This window comes from Osmia lignaria, chromosome 2, assembly GCF_051020975.1.
Source record: "Osmia lignaria lignaria isolate PbOS001 chromosome 2, iyOsmLign1, whole genome shotgun sequence".
Classification (NCBI taxonomy): Eukaryota; Metazoa; Arthropoda; class Insecta; order Hymenoptera; family Megachilidae; genus Osmia; species Osmia lignaria.
The window spans coordinates 11,339,598-11,358,916 of NC_135033.1; the positions used below are offsets into that span (position 1 = coordinate 11,339,598).

A 19,319-nucleotide genomic window follows, 5' to 3' on the forward strand; every position below is an offset into this window, starting at 1 on the left:
AATAATCAAAATACAACACAATAACTCCCAAGTTATCCATTGGGTTAATCCAAATTTGTAAGACCACCATCGAACAATCAAGATTAATAATCAGATTAATAATTCAATTTATGTTAAGACTGATGTCTCTAGCACCTGGAAAAACTTCAATTCTTTTATGCAACAACTCGTTGCTCATTTCACCGGTAAAAAAAAATGAACCACTCACCCTAAGTTAAAGCGTTGTTAGAGCCGTGGCAGTGTGGCACGTTCAATCGTGCAGAAAATATCGCCTCGGTGGCAGCAGGTGGTTGAAAGCTTCGAGGGGGCGTTTGTGAACCCCTCCCGTACCCTATCGCCCCACTTTCCATCCCATTTTCCCTCCACATCACCTTACATCCCCACCAATCCACCGATTACCCTCTCTATCTTTCGATTTCTCCTACCAACGCACCCTTCCACCACCAAGCTCGACCAGCAACGTGTCGACGAACGAGAAGCCGACTCGCAGCTGGTCGAACGAGGAGCGCAGAGGGGAAGGGAAGGGGAATTTGTTGCCGATGTAGGGATACGAAATAGGTAGAGTGGGAGCAGCGGGAGGGAGAGGAAAGCGGAGGACCGTGGAGCGGAAACGGCGCGGCGCTTCGTCACAGTGACACGCGCGCTCACGTCAAGTGGAGAGTGCACGCGAGAAGGAGTCTTTTCTACCTACCATTCCGCTCCTTCGTACGCTTCTTTTCCTCGTGTCTCCGCTTCTTTGTGCCGTTTTATTCGTCTCGAGTGTATCACAGAGTGTGAACCGCAGGAGTGCAAAGCACTGAAAATTGGATTATAACCAATCTAACTAGTGAATTTTCCATGCTGCACCAAGGGTGAAGTGGTTTTTCCAAGCCAGAATATACACCTGTTGCGCGAGTTCCCGCTGTAGGTTGTTGCTGATAGTGTGTTTAATCAGTGATACCCCGTGCCTCGGTGGAACAGGCCAGGGGTCTGGTGAATGGTCCGTACAGCTCCATTGAGATCGTCTCGAGGTTTTCAATGAACGTAGAAATTCCATGGTGAAAGCTTAGACGTGCACACACGTGTGATATCGTTTAGGATTCGTCCTAAGTTGGCAGAGACTAAAATCTTCAAGGATATTTAAAAATCAAAGGATTATCGTGAACTATGTACATCGTAAATGAGTCGAGGTCGTGGACGCATTATCAAAGCAAAGAATCATCTTGTTGGTGGTATTTGGCGGCGTGATATTTGAAGAAGTTTGTAGAAAATCCGTAGAGAAGAGGAGATAGATAGAGGAGGCGTTAGCGGTACGAATGCGCGCGTGTATCGGCGCGAGTAGGCGCGCGTCGACCAGTAAGCACCGGCCAGGAACAAGAGAATCAGAAGGACGTCACGGCGGGCATCGCGGGCGTCGAGACGTCGCGGCCTTCGGGGCAGGCGCCGACCATAATCGTCGGCACGTACGGCAACGATCTCGGTCAGGGGACGAGTACCGGCACAGCTGCATCTTCGGAGATGGTGCTCCACATGCTGGACACGCTGATGACAGGCCACGAACCGTTTTACGCCGATTACCCCTCGTACCAGGAGGCGGAGCCTCTCACCCATCCGCACCACCAGCATCCGCATCAGCACGCGATCGCGCGCAACACCGGCATGCCGCCGGTCTCCTTGGACGCGACCACCCACACGCCAGGTACACACCCGCTCCATACACTTCTTCATCATCATCATTATCATCATCGTCGTCGTCGCTTTATCCTCCTAATCTAATCACGATTATGATGGAGTTGCAAAATCTTTTTGGGAATTAGAGCATAAAAGGGTTTGTTGCTAGCTTTGCTTTGAAAGGGTTAAAGCCGAATTTTTTGAAGAATCTACCATCAATTTCGCTACACCAGGTTGCACTCGCTTTCGATAGTCCATTGTTTCCGATGAATTCGTAGAAATTCAAGTTACAGGATCGCGATTCGATCTAAATACGAGTATCCTCTAAAACGAGACAATTCTATTGTTCGAGAAGAAGTTGGAAAAATGAATGTTTCGTCGGGCATGTTGGGTGGATCCGTTGTACGTTGAATCAGTGGACAGTTCCATTGTGATAGAAGAACAGTTTAGAAATTGAAATTTCTTCGAAGCCTTGACTTTATCTGGATGCAGATATCATCAGAAAGCGTCTGTATATACATATAGTTGTTTCCGCCAGAATCGAGTATAAATAAGTTGAGTCTGATGTCTGATAGGATTCCCCGAGGTTTGCCAGCATTCTTGCTGAGAAACTCACACGTTCCGAACTCGATTTAAAATTCTTTAAACACGTCTACCAGATGCGTGTAACGCTTTTGTCTTACAATTAATTAATTTACATTCATATTTGCTGGAAGTGAATCTAGATCCATGCAACAGGTTGCTTTCCCCTTCTTTCGTTCATTCATTCAACTCTCGTTCACTTTTAGTTGTTCCATTTAAGGCGTTGAATTAATCGTTGCATAATCCGCGATGCAACCAGTTATTTCTATCCTCTAATAATATATTTGATTTATACGAGAATAATAATGGTACAATTGAAATGCTGAAAGTAGATTTCTAAAACAGTAGAATAACGTGATCAGAACTCGACGAACCCGCAGCTTAATGATCAAGTTTAGGATCACCTTGTATCGTTCAATTTCAATTACCAGCTGTTCTGTTTGTCATTGCGCAGACAGATTCGCTGCGAAGCGGGCTTAATCTCGAAATTTCGAGGATCAGAAGTGTTAGAGGAGGCATGCGCGATGGAGGCTGAACTTGTGACGCGTCTCGTTGAAACCACTCGCACTCGTGCCGCGTGCCATTACGGTGTGCAACTTAATTGACCATTCGTACCAAGGTCAATCATCTACGATTGCATTAAAGTGCATTACCGGTGCAACGAGACGAAAACGTTTTTCGTCCGTGCAAACCGAACGATGACCACCGAATTAACGAATTGGATCGCCGCGTCTCACCCGTATCTCGCTGACGTTTAAATTTTATTTTCCGTATTATTAACAATTCGAAATGTTTTATAAAAGTGTAAATCTTGAATGGTTAAAGTATTGTATATTGGATACTTTGATTTAACGAGATCGAGGCTGGTAGTTCCACACGGTTCGTTTGTAATTTATCATGGTGTTGCTCATCTTCTTGATCTGGATAGCAGTCGGCACGAAGCTCGATAATAACGCTCCCCCAGCCGCATAATGATCCGTAACTGTATCGTTATTTTTAACGCGAGCTTCTTTTGTTCGCGATGCAGATCGCCCTGTACAGTGGTAGGTGTGGCATGATGTTAAATTGCCATTAAACGTGGTTGCTGTACAAGGTCGGAATTGTACGCTTCGCGACTCTAAATGGGCGCCATACGCTCTCCTATTAGAAAATACTAGCACTTTCATCCGAATTACTTTCTAGCTGTTGATGAAGCTTTTATCGAAAATCGGATATCGTTGAAACGAAGGAGGTATTTAGGTTGCTGGTTGTTTCAGCGAACCGTACAAGGAAACTCGAGAAATCTCGACCGGAAGCTTGGAAAAATGATAAACGAGCATTACGAATCGCCGCAACGAGGATGGCTACATTGTGGTTAATTATCTCCCTGCTGTGGTAGATTTTATAATTTAAAAAACGTTGCAACGAGAACGCGAGGATCCTAACAATTGCTAAAATTATCTAGCATACTATCGAATGAGCAACCATGAATGAACTAAAGATGATAGAAAATATCATAGTAGGATCGTTTCTGTGAAACATTGTTGCCAAGCAGTGTAATAATCACGGAGCAAAAGACAACGCAATAATCGTAGACTGAATTAAGTTGGTGAAATAATAGAACGAAGAGCAGCAGTATGCGATTCATAAACAAGGCATATAAATTTTCCATACAATTTCCTCGTGACGAGTTTGTACGTGTAGACGTTTCGGTTGAAAAAACATTCGCACACAGACAGATACCGAGACAGACAAACGTCGAGGTGGTTCGCCAGAGTGTGGGAGAGTTCGCAGGTCACCGGTCTACCGAACAATGCGCGATTTCGTTGCCGACGAGGACGACTTTTTTGCAAGCGTGTATATCGCTCGCTTGCTCGTTCGCTCGTCTACAATGAACCGCACCGCATCGCCGCCTTCCTCGCCGTCATTTCTGCGACATTGTCTTCTATTCCCTTTTCTGAACCATTGTCTTGGGCGAGAAATTTTTCGAATTTACTGCCATTTATTAATTGATCCTCCCCGTTGATAAAATTCTTCGCAGACTCGACTGTTCTGTATCTTTCAACTTCCTGGAATTTTAATTTTTTTCTTTTATCCTGTATCAAAATGACCCTGCATCCGTCGCGCAATTTTTAACGAGGATTTAAAAATAAATTTCTAAAAAAAAATGCAAATTTTATATTCAATGTTCCGTTATCTGGATCATTAATTTCTCGTAATGCATTAATTTCTGTTAATGCAAGAAATCAATCGTTTACCTTCACTGTTATTATTCTTTACCATAAAACGGTTAATAGATCGATCATTAAAGTCGATCAGTTATCATTTATCATTTCTTGCATTAATTTAGCAAAACACTGTTAGCTTTATTTCTTCAAGGAAAAAAAAAAAACTAAAACAGAGCAAATCAACAGAAGTCAACAGCGATACAATGAACGATTAACACTGAATCGTCATTGAATGCATAATGAAGCTGGTACACGCACAAACAACCGCAAATCCGAGGACTTACGCGAAAGCAAATTTATTATTTCCGCGAAATGCCCTTCAGTCCCCTAGAAACAGACACGCGTGTGAGATCTTTTCTTACAATTACCAGCTTTTATACCAGCTGATGCACATTAAAATTGATTAAAGAGTTATTATTTGATAATAATGTGTATTGTATACTCTTAATCCTCGATGCACTCGTGCAATTTTCTAGGGTCGTTTTCTGAAGATAATACAAACATCCTGATCCATATCACTCGCAATCACTGCCAATGAAGAGCAATTTAAATTGTCCCAATTAGAATCACCCAAATCAGACACAGAACGTCTTAATTTTGAAAGATTCCGATACGGGCCGTGAACGGATAAGAAAAAGACGACAGGAAGTCGCGACAGACAGAATCACTATACTCTTGAAACGAGAAAGAGAAGAATAGGCCTTCCGGCGCTGAAAGCGTTTCTCAGCCAGGTTTTAATTTTCAAGAGACCGCCGTGCCGAGTGAGGCTTACGCGAAGCAACAGCAGCAGAAGCAGCTGTGCGCGCCGACTGGCGTTTCGTTCGATTTGGCGCGTGCCTCGTCCACTCTGTTGCTGCCTTCTTTTGCTTGCTTGCTTGCTTGCTTCGTTGGCCGCGCCGTTACTCGTTGCTTGGCACCTGTTCCACAGCTGATACGCGGCTGGTTACTTCTGCTCCCTCGAAACCGTCCAATTCTCTTCTCTTTCTCGCTGTCACAAAGTGGACTGTTTCCTTTTGAAAAGCTCGCTTCCGATAGACGAATTATATTCCAATCGAAGAAATCACCCCCAAGCGTGTTAGAAGACCAGTTGAGAAAAAGTACCGAGTATTTTGAAACGCGTCAAGTGGAATATTTTCTTCTCTGAATGGGCAATTTCCAGAATTCTTGGAATTCAAGAAGCATGACTGGTGGCCAAGAAATTTGTATTTTATCAAATATATGACTCGATTTACACCTGATAACAAAACGAATAACTTTAATGACGAGTAACCGTTGTTGAAAGAATTAATTATTAGTGAGTCATTTCCTGCGATACCTATATCTGTGCGAAGCTTGATCAGTCTTAATAAAATTAAGTAATACTAGTCAAAACTGGCCATATGAATCTTTAATAAAAATTCTTCAACCACCCTTAAAAAAAAATAAACGAAGATGAGAGAAAAGAATCGTTGCTCAGGCTCCAATTGTTCATCCGTGTGAACAAACGCGCAGCCTGAATGCTCAGGAATTTCGGAATAGTTTCGGCGCGAGAAGACGACGACGAAGAAGAAGAAGAAGAAGAAGAAGGAAGGAAGGAAGGAAGGAGAAGAAGAGAGGGTGCATTTAGGTAGCATGAAAACATGTACCTGATGGAAGCAAAGGCTGGTGTGTAGCCTGGTGTGTGCGTGCACACCGTGAGGGCCGGCTCGAAGCTGCACTCCCACGCTCACCGTCCATGAAATAGGGTGCGAGGTGCAGCTACACACCAGCCTGTGCAGGTGTAGGTGGTGTACGCAAGGATCCGTCCCTACGGCCCTATTAACCATGCCGTTCTTCAAGACCAACTTGGTCACGGCCATGAGAACCCATGGGATGCTTGCGATAACTTTTAACCTGCGCTCTTTTCTGAAAACCTTGGATTATTTAACGAACCTATTCCCTACATTTATGTTACGTCACTTTTTTCAAATTTGCCATCTATAAAAAAATGAAGGAACCAGTGATTCTTAAAACACACATGCGAGAGAAAAAAACAAAAAGGAGGTATCGTCTACAGTTAAGAAAAAGTTGAAGAATTTTTATGACGAGCTTAAGCGTTGATCCAACGACGATAAATTTAGTCTTGCGAATACGTGTCTTCGGAAAGAAGGAAACAAAAGTCAGGGATGAAATAGTGCGCATATGGTGTATGCGAGGACCCTGCACGGCTTGTTAATGACTTCGTTCTCAAACCAACTTGGTCACGAGCATGAGAACCTTTTCTCTTATGGTGAGATCCTGTGTCTATGGTGGAGCTATAAAAAGACAAAAAGAAATACGACTGATTCGTAGAGAAAATAAAATACGCAAACGCGATAAATTTACGTTTTTTTCTTTTTAATTTACAAACGATAATTCTGAAGTGATGTCAACGAGGGAGGTAGCCTAGTATTTAATTAGGTGAAACGATTAAATGTTTCGTTGATAAAGTTCGTTCTACACGGTTAGCTGATAACAGGGTAAAATAACGCAGTTTAAATCCGCGACGAAGATAAGAAAAAGCATATCCTGTTTCGATTAGCCAAGACAGATTTATATATATTTCGTCGTCGAACATTGAACGATAAGATGTCGCGGCGGTAGAAATTCATGCGAATCTCTTCTCGTGGACTCACAAACGGAGGTCGACGGAAATTGTTTAATCTTATCTGAAATTTCACCGTTAGTTGGACAAAAGAAAAAGAAGGAACAAACAACTGTTATGCGAAAGTCAGGTGTCGTTGCTCCAAAATACAAACTTCTTTTACCAGATTTTCAAATGCAACACCCTTATAGTGCAATCGTCTATGATATATTTTAAAATATAGTTCATTTCGTTACTTTGGACTTTAGTCTCCTTCGTCCTACGACTGACCACTTTATTCGACCGCACGATCAACAAATTATTTTTTTTTTTTTTTACTCGTAACGCTCGTTCACCGTGTTCCCCTTATTCCCTTAACGTCACACAGAACAATGGCTTCTGTGGATTATCATAATCCAGTACCGTCTAAGCGTCGCGTTGCGTGAACAGTCGGAATTATAATGCGCACGATATGTGTGACCAGCCGACGTTCCCACACTTATCCTTTTTAACGGCGAGGAAAACAGGTGGCTAGGTGAGCAAAACGATCGACCCGTAACGAGCCAGGCTATCGTTCAAACTACCGCGACACGGCTACCAGAACCTATCTATCCTTTTAATGACCATCGACGGTGATCGTCATGAAATTTTCTACCTCCATTTATGCGAACGTTCGCCTCGCGAGCTCGGATCATGTTGATCGATCAAAGATTGCGATCGTTTTACACAGCTAGACTCCCACGAAATGTAATTAACTACGAGATTCGTTGAGACACACCTTGAACCAAGAAGAGGAGCAGAATTCTGAGAAAATAGGCTTCGTTGCTTATGAATTTTTATTTATCTTTTTCTCGAAGGCAGATCTTCGTCTGTAATGATTTCATAGAATTTCGATAATGTGTGTGTATGTAGAGTCTTTTGTCTGAAAAATGGAGAATGTTGATTTCCAACCCTCGTAACCAGCGAATCGCAACCACGAAGTGCATTTGCTCAGTGGTGCTGTGTCGAAGCCGGTCGCAGCCTCCGTAATGGACATACGCAAGGAGCGACGGACGATGGACGACGGGCGACGGGCAACGGGTTTCCTCCTGCTCGAGAAAGGAAGTCGAGGATAGGCGGAGTTGGCTCGGGCCAATCGTTGAGATGCGCGCCGCCCACGTGTCAGCGGGTTCCTCCCTGCAAACTCTGTACCTCTCCTAACACCGTACAACTCCCCAGGTTGATCTTGGTCGTGATCTCTTCTTCATTTTTCCTGTACCTGAAGTACCTCGCAGTACTTGGAGTACTTTAGCTCTCTAAATCATATGTTTAGACTACTTCGTTTACACGAGAGAACATTTTAACGCAGGGTAAATCAAATGGAATAGAAAAAATTCATGATAATAAAAAAGTATCCTTGTTATCTGTTGCAGGAGGCTACAATCATCTACGCAGTCCTGTGTGTCAGGACGAGAATCAGAGGGATGAAACGTCGCCTCCACCTCACAGCCATACCACTCAAGCGCCAAACTCTCATTCCAGTACTCCAAACAGCACCAACAATAACAACAACAATAATAACGCGAATAGCGCTTACATACATCTACGGAATTTAAATCAGCTCAAAACGGAGTGTAAGTATAGAAAAACTTAAGTGGACTTTTCCGAGTGTAATCCCATTCTAAATTTTCCTCCATTATTCTTACATTATTCTTACAGCCAACTACAGCAGTCATCACATAACAGAACACCTTCAAGGTGGTGGTGGTGGTGGATTAACGAGTGGCAACGATCTCGCGGCAACAGGAACCAACGAAAGCGAACTGAGGGTCAGTCAGTCCGCGACGGACAGTTACATGACCCCGGCTCATTATTCCGGTTACGACGAAGCCTCGGAGTACCACAGTTTACCGCAGGATCATCAACCGCCTCATCCTTACAACATTGACGGTTCGCCGGAATTTTACAGCACCAGTGGAATTCACCTCGAGCCAAAATATCAGCCGTCGCCGTTCAAAAACTATCCAAGAGGTGAGCGCAAACAATTTGTTCGTTGCTTCTAATTGAAAGTATTAACCGTTTGTTTTTTCCAATAGGTCGCTACCATGAAGGATACAGCGAGAGCAGTGGATACGGACAATACGATGCGACGCCATTCCAAACGGTTCCAGGAAGCGGAAGCGGTGCTGGAGGTGGCGGCGTTGGAGGTGATCAATGGGGAGTTGGTCCTCTCGAACACCTAACTCATCATCCTGCATTTCTGGCTGGCCTTGGACCACGGGACTCTTCCAATCCTCATCATCCCTCCTCCATTGGCAACAATCCTGACCAAAAGCCTTTGCTACAGAATGCTATGATTCCTGGTTATACAAGTATGTACTTAATTATATTCCATAAAAATAAGTATATTATTTAAGGTGTATCATTGTTTTAACGCTCTGCATCCGTAATGTTGCAGGTAGTGGACCTTGTTTTACCGGTTCAGGCCCCATTCAACTCTGGCAGTTTCTTCTGGAGCTATTAACAGATAAATCGTGTCAAGGTTTCATCTCGTGGACCGGTGATGGCTGGGAGTTCAAACTGACGGATCCTGATGAAGTGGCGCGTCGTTGGGGTATTCGTAAAAACAAGCCTAAAATGAATTACGAGAAACTGAGCCGTGGTCTTCGTTATTATTATGATAAGAACATCATACACAAAACGGCTGGTAAGCGATACGTCTATCGCTTTGTCTGTGACTTAAAGAGCTTCTTAGGGTAAGTGTGTTTTACTTTTATATGTAGCGATAACGATTGATAGTATGAGATCAGATACGATCGTTTTCTGTTGTGTTTGATTACAGATACAGTCCAGAAGAACTTCACGCAATGGTAGATTTGAAGCCAGAGAAAAAGGAAGAAGACTGAGTTTTTGTTACTGGATGTGTCTGAGGATTGTGTCGTTGCTAAAAACAAAAAAAAAGGAGGAATACGAATTCCTAGCTAACGCACTGGGACAAAGTTGAAACTGAAAAGAAAAAAAAAAATGTAACGAACAATGTGTAACGAACAAATGATGGAAGAAGAAACAACTGGTGTATCGTTAACGAAAGAATTCTTCAAAGACGGAAGATAGACTAACTAATTGATGTCTTCTTCTATGTCCAAATATATATGATAAAATTAAATCGGTCGTATGTACCAAAGACAGGGTCTGCATACCATTGGTGCCTAAAGTTAATGACTAAAAAATTGTGAATTTGTTTCTAAGTGATTAATTTGCCAAGCCAGATTTTAGAAGATATTTATAGGAAATAACTCAACAGTTTATACATATTATATACATATATATATATATTATATATATATTTTTAATGTTACATGATTTTTAAGCACTACTTCAAAGCACACGATGCGTCTAAATTATTTATGTCCCATCATTTTTAAACATGCGTGTTATATCTTTGTTGATGAATAACACCATATGTGATTGTTATTACTATAATTTTACTACAATAAAAGCCATTATATCATTATTAAACGGCGAGCTTGAAATTCGACGTTACAATACTTTTTTCTATGTGTTAGGCTATCATTAAGTTTAGTATTATACAAAATATTGTGTTTCCGAGCTCGCTTGGCTGCACCAACTGTAAAACACTCGTTTTATACTTATTCTCGACTCTTTTCTCCTATTCACCTCCTCGATATTTTGATGTACTACCATTTTCAGGTGATTAATTAAGAGAGTTTCAAGTGCGAACAAAGTATGCTGTTAATTTCGATGCAAGTTGTATGTTTCAATCATGTTTCTTTTCTTAACGAAATCGGTTTATTTCGTTGATCTCTATGTTTTGCTAATGATCGCATGTATTGTATTCGAAGGAAGGGGCGACGTGCAACCAGTGTTCAAAATCATAGACGCGTACAACAGTGTTTGTAATAGACGATCGATGTTTAAAGTACCGGTGAATTGTAAAAATTTGTTTCAAACAATTTTAAACGTTTTAGTATTTGCATAAATGAAAAACATTAGCATTGACGCCAAAACGAATCAAGTATATGTTATGTTTATTCTCTGTTTTAAACGCTGTTTTACTCGTACTTATAAAATACCACTGTACGTGAACGAAAAATGTCTGCTTTCCGGAAAAAGTTTTCTTTTAAATATTTCGACTCCGTTTCAAACGTATAACATGATTTTTTTTGCAAAACATAGCAATAATTAAAAGTAGACGTTTTTAAAGGATACTTTACGATCTTTATTGTATATAATACGCGAACGGCCGAAGCGTTAGAACACTGGGTAACGTGTTGTAGATGAAATTGACGATAATGTTACGATTAATTTTACGTGATTTACGAATCTGGACGAGCGTTATTTTTTTTTTTTTTATTTACATTGTAAAAATATTGTTCGTCCTTAACGACGAGTTAAACAAAGAGCGAGGAATGTATACGTATCTATGTAATTACGTATTTTATAAATTATAAGCTTCTTTAATTATGTTTGTTAAATGTTCGCGTAAAAAGAGACGATGGTTAAAAACGATAACAGAGAACGATATTTGATGACAAAGATTGTAAAAGAGAGACTCGTAGATCGATGATTAATTATGAACTTAAAAAAAGAAAAGAGGAAAAACGTTAACTATAAAATTTAGTTAATCTCAAGATTAGAGATCTTGACATATCCGTCACGATTGTTAAGTTTTCTATGTAATGAAGTAATTTAGATATGTTTATGATTATCAGAACGTGGTTAACAGTATACTGACTTCAAAAAAAACTCACGAAAATAGGACAGATGTATACATATTTCAAATTTGTATGAACATCAACGAAATCCGAGTTTATATGTAATATTATCATTTGCAAATTCTTCCTTCTCTGCACACGACTGGACGTTCGTAAATTGTATTGAATACTCTTAGTCGAATAAAGCAACAAAACAGGAATTATGTAAATCTTTTACGTATTCTGTGTGTAAAGTATTCGATCATCGTTTCTGACAATTATATGAAGTTACGACAGCGACAGCGAAAAAATTTTTCAGTAGTTGCAATAAAATAAAGAAATTTTTATAAATACACTGAATTAAAAAATCAGTGCCTTTGACACCTCCTTACCAATGAAAATAATGTTTACGTTCTCGATATGTTGTGTTTGGTGTTTGAATTTGGCGGGTTAAACTCCCGCCAAGTCCGCGCATTTCGTTTACATATTTAAATCTGCGCGGGCAAAAAGCCGCCAGTAGTCCCGCGGCTGTTGCGGCGTAGATATGCGAAAGGGGGGGATTATTCGTTTGTCGGCACATATTAACTGGCTTTTGTTTAGTATGTGTTATCATGTGCGGTAGTGTAAGTGTGAAAGTAGGGGGAAATAAAAGCGCGAAAGCAGTTACTTGGTAGCGTTGTTCTCGAATTTAAAATGAACAATTTAGTTATTACCACGTTAAATGTAACAAATATTGCAGAATGCATATTGGAATTGGTAAATGCAATATTTTCAAAACACAAATGTATAAATCTTTCTGACTAAATTATTTTGTTTCAGGTGCTGAATTCGTTAAGTGCCAACGCTACATCAATTGCGATACGAATTCATGCAGAAAAACGTAAAATTCAAGTAATAGACAACGGTGTAGGAATTCCTAAGGAAAACTTGAAAGTACTTGCAGAGTATAAGGATGAGGATTCTTATAATAATTGGGATATACATAAAATTTATTACACGAAGAAACAGACACTTGTAAACATTCGTAAATTATCCAATGCTTTGTTAATTTCTTCTAGACATTGTGATTCGTCTAAAACTTATACGAAGGTACACTTTAATAATAAATTATGATTTTTAAATATTATTTCACGCGAACTAAACGTTATCTATGTTTAAAGATTTTTAAAGTATGTCATGATCCAGAAATAATTAAAGTTTCAATGAGACCTGCACATGGTACCACAGTAAGCATTTATGGATTTCATGAACTATCATTAAACAAGTGGAATATACCTCTAATGTATCATTTAATTGCCAATGTTTCTATGGTTAATGTACAAGTAAGTAGACAATTTATTAAACCTTTTGTGCTCAAATCTAAAATTTATGTTGTATTCCCAGGTTTCATTCTCTATCAGAGATGATCAGGAAAAGGATGTCATTATGACAGTCTCTAAGCCACATAATCCAGTAGATATTTTTCAGTTATTATATAATAAAGAAGTAAAACTTAACAATATATGGTACATACAAAGTGTGGAAGAAGTTGATGTTAAGTTTTCTGCATACATTGGATTGACTAATATTAGATCAAAGGCTACTCAATATGTCTTCTTAAACAACAAACTTGTTCACTGTCCTTTAATTTTAGAAGTAATTTCAGCTATTTTTAACAATACATTCAAATGCTTCACAACAACACATTGTGAACAGAAACTAACCAGAAAAGCAGTCTTTATTTTAATCTTCATTACATGTACAGATTATGTCTTTACAATGATAAATGAGAAGAGAACTTTGGTTTTACCTAATATTCAAGAGTTATTACAAAACATTAAAAAAGAAATACTAAACATTTTTACGAAAAATATTGCACCTCTTTCTAATCATGTTTCAAAATATGTTAGAAGAGATAAGAATCTGATATATAATTGCATAAGTAATTTGAATGGCACTAAACTATTTAAAAGTACATTGATTCCACAGTTGTCTATTTCTAAAAAGGATGAAAGATTGCATACAATTTATAATATTAAAACAAAAATTACAAAATTAACAGCTTCAGAGATACAAAGAGGTGTAGATTATAAAGAGAATGCATCTGAAGTAAATTCCATTGATCACTTTCAAACTGACAATTTTAATACAGAAGAAAATTTACCTCAAGACAGGAGGAATAAAACACAACTGACAGAAAGTCAAGTAACTGATATGATTCCATTGTTTACACCTGTTTCACAAAATAAAGAAGTTACAACATTGACTCTTACTGAATGGTCAGATTGGTCGTATTCTGATAAAAGGATGTGTAATGTTAAGAAGCTACAAGCTGTTTCTACAATAAATTACTTTCAGAGTAATTTCTTGAAGGCTTATAAACGTTTTGATTTTTTACCAGAAAAGTTACATAAACAATTGCGTGGAAATATCAAACTGACGAAAATTGATATCCTAAATGATCTTGGTGGAAATATTTCTTCAGAGAAATTGAAGTTTGGTTTGCAAGGTAATCGTGCAATTCTTAAATAAAAGTGTAACATGGTAAATTTGTTTTATTTTTTATTTTTATTTTAATTCCAGATATGTTACTTCATCAAGAGATTGATGTACGTCCGTGCAAAATTATTAAACATCTGCGCGAATTCAGGTTGAAGAAAGAATTCCTGCAATTTCTAAAAGTATGTGATTAATAAAGATACTAGGTAAATTTCATTAATTTATATGAATTGTGGTAATAGCGATCATTTGTTTAGATATTAGGACAAACGAATAATGAGTTAATAGTAGGTTTGCTAAACCAGCATGATATGAAAGTTCTTCTATTAATGGATCAACATGCTGTTCATGAAAGGATAAGATATGAAAATTTGCTTCATAGTAAATATACAATGTACCTTTATTTTGAAAGTTAACTAAATGTATATTGATATTCATCAACTTATCTTCAGAGTACAAATCACAGACAAAAAATTATTTACTTTTCATAAAATTAAAAGATCCTATTGTAATAGAGTTATCTGTAGATAAGTGTAATCTACTTGTATCAAATAAAGTTACATTTAACAAATTTGGAATCACTTTTAATGTAATGAATGGTAATACTGTAATAGTGTATACAATACCAGAGTGTTTAAACAAGAACAAATATTACGAGTTCAAACTAAAATTAAATGTAAAGGCTCTTTTAAATGAAATATTACAAAATATAGCTACTTATGGATATTATGGAACCAGTAATCTACCATTCATTATTCATAATGCAATTGCAATGGAAGCTTGTCATGGTATGTTTTTCTTTTATAGCAACAACGTATATAATATAAACAATTGCGATATGTATTTTTTATTAATAGATATTCATAGAATAACAATCTCATTTGTTTGTACATAACATTGTGTTTGCTACTATCTAATATTAGAGTATTTTGTAGGGGCTATAAAATTTGGAGATCCACTGACATTAAAAGAATGCAAGTGGCTTCTGAAATTATTAAAGAGAACAAAAATTCCTACTCGATGCGCCCATGGACGACCATCTATAATACCGCTAATAGAACTAACAGAGTTAGAAAAACGACACGAAAAGGTCACTCAGGTATGCTGCAACGAAATTATATTCATTGATTAACTTATTTAACTTGTTGCAACACTTATACATACAGTAAAAATTGAAGTCATATCGCTTCGTTATTAAAAATGTTGTTGTATTAACTAGAATATAATGTTTCATTACACGATGAGCACATATACAAAACTTGTATATTCAGTATAAATGATTTGATATTTATAATCAAATATCATTTTGATTACAATTAAGTTAGACGTCAGGGTATGCAGAAATCAGAATATCTTTTCCAAAATAGTTTACTCTGCTCACAACGATCATGAACTCAGCACCTCCGAGTGAAACTGGGCAAGCGTTGTTTGGACGAGTAAAGAAACACATCGTATATAAGGCGAATTCCAATTCGGGTGATGTACCAACGAAAATGGTCGTGATAGGTTGTACTATTCCATTAAAGGACGAACGTACCTTCACAACCGCTCCTTTCTACAAAAATGCAAGACAAGAAACATTTTCATTATTCATCCAGTTTTACATCTTTACGTCATTATTGATGTTTAAACAATGAACTATTACTCACATCGCCAAGTTTGACTTCCTTGATATATCCAAGATAGTTAAGCTTCTTATCAACTTCTTGCTTCGCATAATAGATCCAATTGTGTAGGCCAATTATATCTGAATCAAACTGTTCAGCCAAGAATACAGTTTCAAAGCCAGAACTTGATGCATCTCCATCGACTCGTTTAAACTGAGAAAACCAGATACGTTTCAAAGAATCTTTAAACTCGTACTCGTCATCCGGGATATATCCTTTTTCGGCCAAGAATTTCATGGTCGCCTTGATGACATCAGTTTCAAGAATTTTCTCGAGTAGATCAGATTCCTCTTTGCGTTCCTCAGCAGTAACAATTTCCTTCGTCTTAACATCGAATTCGTAGTTGTCGTACAAGGGCAATACTGCCTTTATCGTAGGTATCTCATAAGCTTCATCTTTCACGGTCAACAAGCTGCAAGGTGAAAAACTTTATCAGTGTCATAATTTCGTTTCATTGTTAGTACATTAAAAACGGATATACTCACGGTTCAGGAGCATCATCGGTCGTGCTATCATCCTTTTTCTGTCCTTGCAGGTTCATCGTGATGTGCTTGAAAGCATTGTTCTTATCCTTTTCGAATAAACTCTCGGTCAATTTTTTGATGTCATCGTTAGAGGTAACGAATCCTAGAGGATTAGGATTGTTCTGTGCTGATTCCGGAGAGCTTGGCGGTGCACTATTGGTACCCGCGTTTGTCTGTGGAGATTGTGGCGCTTCAGGTGCTGCTGGAGCCGCTGGAGGTGCAGGTACTGCTGGAGCTGCAGGTGCTGGAGGGGGAGCTGCAGCAGCTTGTTCAGGGCTTGGAGCAGGAACAGCAGTTCCATTATTGTAATAATTATTATAAGTGATCTCAGTGCGAGCGGCACCAGCACCACCACCTCCTCCTTCAGAAACTCCTCTGGTGCCATAGATTCCTCCTGGTATCAATCTGTTTACTGCCGCATTCACACCGGCGCTTACGCCAGCGAAAACAAATGCCTCTTTAGCAAGCTGTCCGATACCAGGTTTCTGTCCTGATTGTACTAGAATGGTTTGCTGAGGAACATGTCCCATCGATGGACTGAAAGATTGTCCATAAGATGGCTGTCCAAAGCCAGGATTATATCCAGGATTGTATCCACCTCCAACTGGTGGACTGTACGCTGGTGGTGCTCCATAGGGCACATGCCCTCCTCCTACCGAAGGATTGTAGCCTTGTCCTACCGAAGGATGGTAACCTTGACCAACCGAAGGATTGTATCCCTGACCCATAGAAGGATTGTACGGTGGTGGGCCAGCTGGTGGATTGCTGTTCGTTTGATAAGGATTGCTAGCTGGTTGACGAGGATATCCACCTGAAAGACATGATTTTTTTCAAGGATATTATATACATATTTTATGAACTTTACGCGAATGAAATAAGTTCTATGATCCAAGGGTATACCTGAAGGTGAATATCCAGACTGGGCATTTGTTGCACTGGTCTTAGCAGCGTGCTCGTTCACAGGAGCAGACGGTTTCGCCGCGGTATTAGTTCCAGTTGGTTTTTTATCCGGTATGTTCCATCCTATGTTACTCGGAGGCGACTTTGAGCTTCCTGTAAAACGACTTACGGTCAGTTTGCTGATACGTTTGTCGAGTTGAACGAAATTCAATGCCTGGGCGGATAATCGATAATCGAGGAGGTGTTACTCACCAACAGATTCTGACTATTCGAAACTGTTTGTTACATGTTAACGATGGAATTACCTTGATTCGACGGCTGGTACGAATTGTGAGACGTTGGAGTTCGAGGACGAGGCGTTGTCCTTGAACGGGATCCAAATCCCCAACCACCGCTTCCAGTTCTCCGTCTGGTTGATTTTCCATTTCCTATGTCGACTGTTTAAGCAAAATTATAAGTCGCAACGTGTACGTTTTACCATCGTCAGGATTCTTGGTACAGGTACATGTAGATCTGCATTGTGAACGAATCGCTAGTTACCAAATTAAACGAAGCGTGAAACGAATGAGATCTTTGTATACAATCTTTGTCAGGATTACGTAGTCGTACGTACGTATATTTATCATACAACAATACCATAGAATGTGTTGACAATATAACGCGCAAGAAGATGCAATTAGGAATGAATCAAATGAAATCAAAGCGTTTGAAAGGAATAATATTTCAATTTTCTTAATAATCGTAGCGAATGATTGCTGCTACGTGTTGGAACGTGTCACGAGACTTGTACCGTTCCACCTACAGATCATTGAGTCTGTCTATCGCTCTACGATTGATTATTGCATGCGAACCCTGACAATTTAGTAATTCGCTGAATAAAATAAATGGTATACCGTTGGCATGTCAACCCGATTATATGCATCAAGCCAATTTCAACGCTTGATGCATCAAGGCAAATCTCCCAAAGAATTTTCATGCTCCATAAATGGACCTCTCAAGGAAGAAGAGATATTTCATGAATGTTTTAAATCAGAAGCATAACTTTCACTAAAATTTTTTATTAGCGTTGATTAATTCTTTTTTTTTTTCTCGTCCAGTTTAGCTATAGAAGTAGCATTACTAAGAGAAGGAAACGCGTCATGGCGATTTTCACAAAATCAAGATTATCGTGGCCACGTTTGCGGAACGAACGCCAGGTTTCTTCACAGAATTAATGTAAAATTCATTGGTGAGTCAATGTCAAGTAACCGTACATCCACGACTTTCTAAAAGAGCCATCGTCTCTGCGACGTCTTTTCAATTCCATCAAACGATGGATTAAGTGAATAAATATGCTACCACGCGTGCGTTGGTGTATTCTAAACCAGTAGCAATTTGCTCGGTGATCTTGTTATGATCTGTTTGCTTGCAGGTTCGTGATGTAATTTCGCGTTAGAACCAATTAAACCGTTCGTGGAATGCTTTGTTCTCGAACGAACACCTTTATTGGCCTGTTAGGGCGTAAACAAACTGCTTCGAAGAAGAAACATCAGGCGTATCTTTTATTCCTATGATTCAATTAATTACTGAGAATTTCTAATCTGATGTGTATGTAAATTGTCAAGGATGTTACGTTGCTTCACTTGGAAATATCTTAAAAGAATTTGTTCAAGAAAGATCACTTTTTTCTGATATTCTTCAACACAAGGAAAATAATTTTTCAAAGTTATCTGGTATACGTACAATTCTCGTTTTTAAGAAAATTTCTCTACGCTTGCAAATGAACTCCAAAAATGTTAGAGGGTCAGATAAGATTCAATTCGCTTACCAAACACAAATAACACGAAGATCGTCGATATCAGGATCAGCCTTATATTCATGTTTCTTCAATTATTGTTCAGTGTATGATCAAGGATCTTGATGGATCGTTCGACGATGCTCACTGTTCGACGGCTAGTCAGTTACTAAAAGTCTTCTGGTAGAATGACTCACACTGGCAACGCTAAAACCAGTTCAGAATTACAGACCCTGTTGTCCATACGTCGTAGGCTTTCTAC

At 39.0% G+C, this 19,319-nt stretch overlaps 3 protein-coding genes across 8 annotated transcripts in view; 2 read left to right on the forward strand and 1 right to left on the reverse strand.

Moving 5' to 3' along the window:
- The window catches only part of pnt (ETS transcription factor pointed), an 81,034-nt gene extending 70,015 nt beyond the window's left edge, over positions 1 to 11,019 (forward strand). For all 6 annotated transcript variants that reach the window (XM_076690092.1, XM_076690101.1, XM_076690090.1 and 3 more), the window contains 5 exons: positions 8,433 to 8,633; positions 8,719 to 9,030; positions 9,096 to 9,371; positions 9,458 to 9,755; positions 9,842 to 11,019. In XM_076690092.1, the coding sequence (XP_076546207.1) occupies positions 8,433 to 8,633; positions 8,719 to 9,030; positions 9,096 to 9,371; positions 9,458 to 9,755; positions 9,842 to 9,905 (1,151 nt within the window). In that variant the 3' untranslated portion in view covers positions 9,906 to 11,019. The remainder of the gene's footprint in view (positions 1 to 8,432; positions 8,634 to 8,718; positions 9,031 to 9,095; positions 9,372 to 9,457; positions 9,756 to 9,841) is intronic.
- A 507-nt stretch (positions 11,020 to 11,526) lies between these two features.
- On the forward strand, positions 11,527 to 15,316 carry LOC117607007 (DNA mismatch repair protein MutL). Its single transcript, XM_034330149.2, has 7 exons — positions 11,527 to 12,470; positions 12,534 to 12,803; positions 12,875 to 13,036; positions 13,098 to 14,202; positions 14,277 to 14,374; positions 14,450 to 14,573; positions 14,645 to 15,316. The coding sequence occupies exons 1-7, from the start codon at positions 12,408 to 12,410 to the stop codon at positions 15,085 to 15,087; spliced, it is 2,265 nt and encodes a 754-aa protein (XP_034186040.2). The 5' UTR covers positions 11,527 to 12,407; the 3' UTR covers positions 15,088 to 15,316.
- On the reverse strand, positions 15,266 to 19,298 carry LOC117607009 (uncharacterized). Its single transcript, XM_034330154.2, has 6 exons — positions 19,091 to 19,298; positions 17,589 to 17,720; positions 17,284 to 17,436; positions 16,345 to 17,194; positions 15,842 to 16,271; positions 15,266 to 15,747 (listed from the first exon to the last, which is right to left on the reverse strand). The coding sequence occupies exons 1-6, from the start codon at positions 19,140 to 19,142 to the stop codon at positions 15,514 to 15,516; spliced, it is 1,851 nt and encodes a 616-aa protein (XP_034186045.2). The 5' UTR covers positions 19,143 to 19,298; the 3' UTR covers positions 15,266 to 15,513.
- Between the last annotated feature and the right edge of the window lie 21 nt (positions 19,299 to 19,319).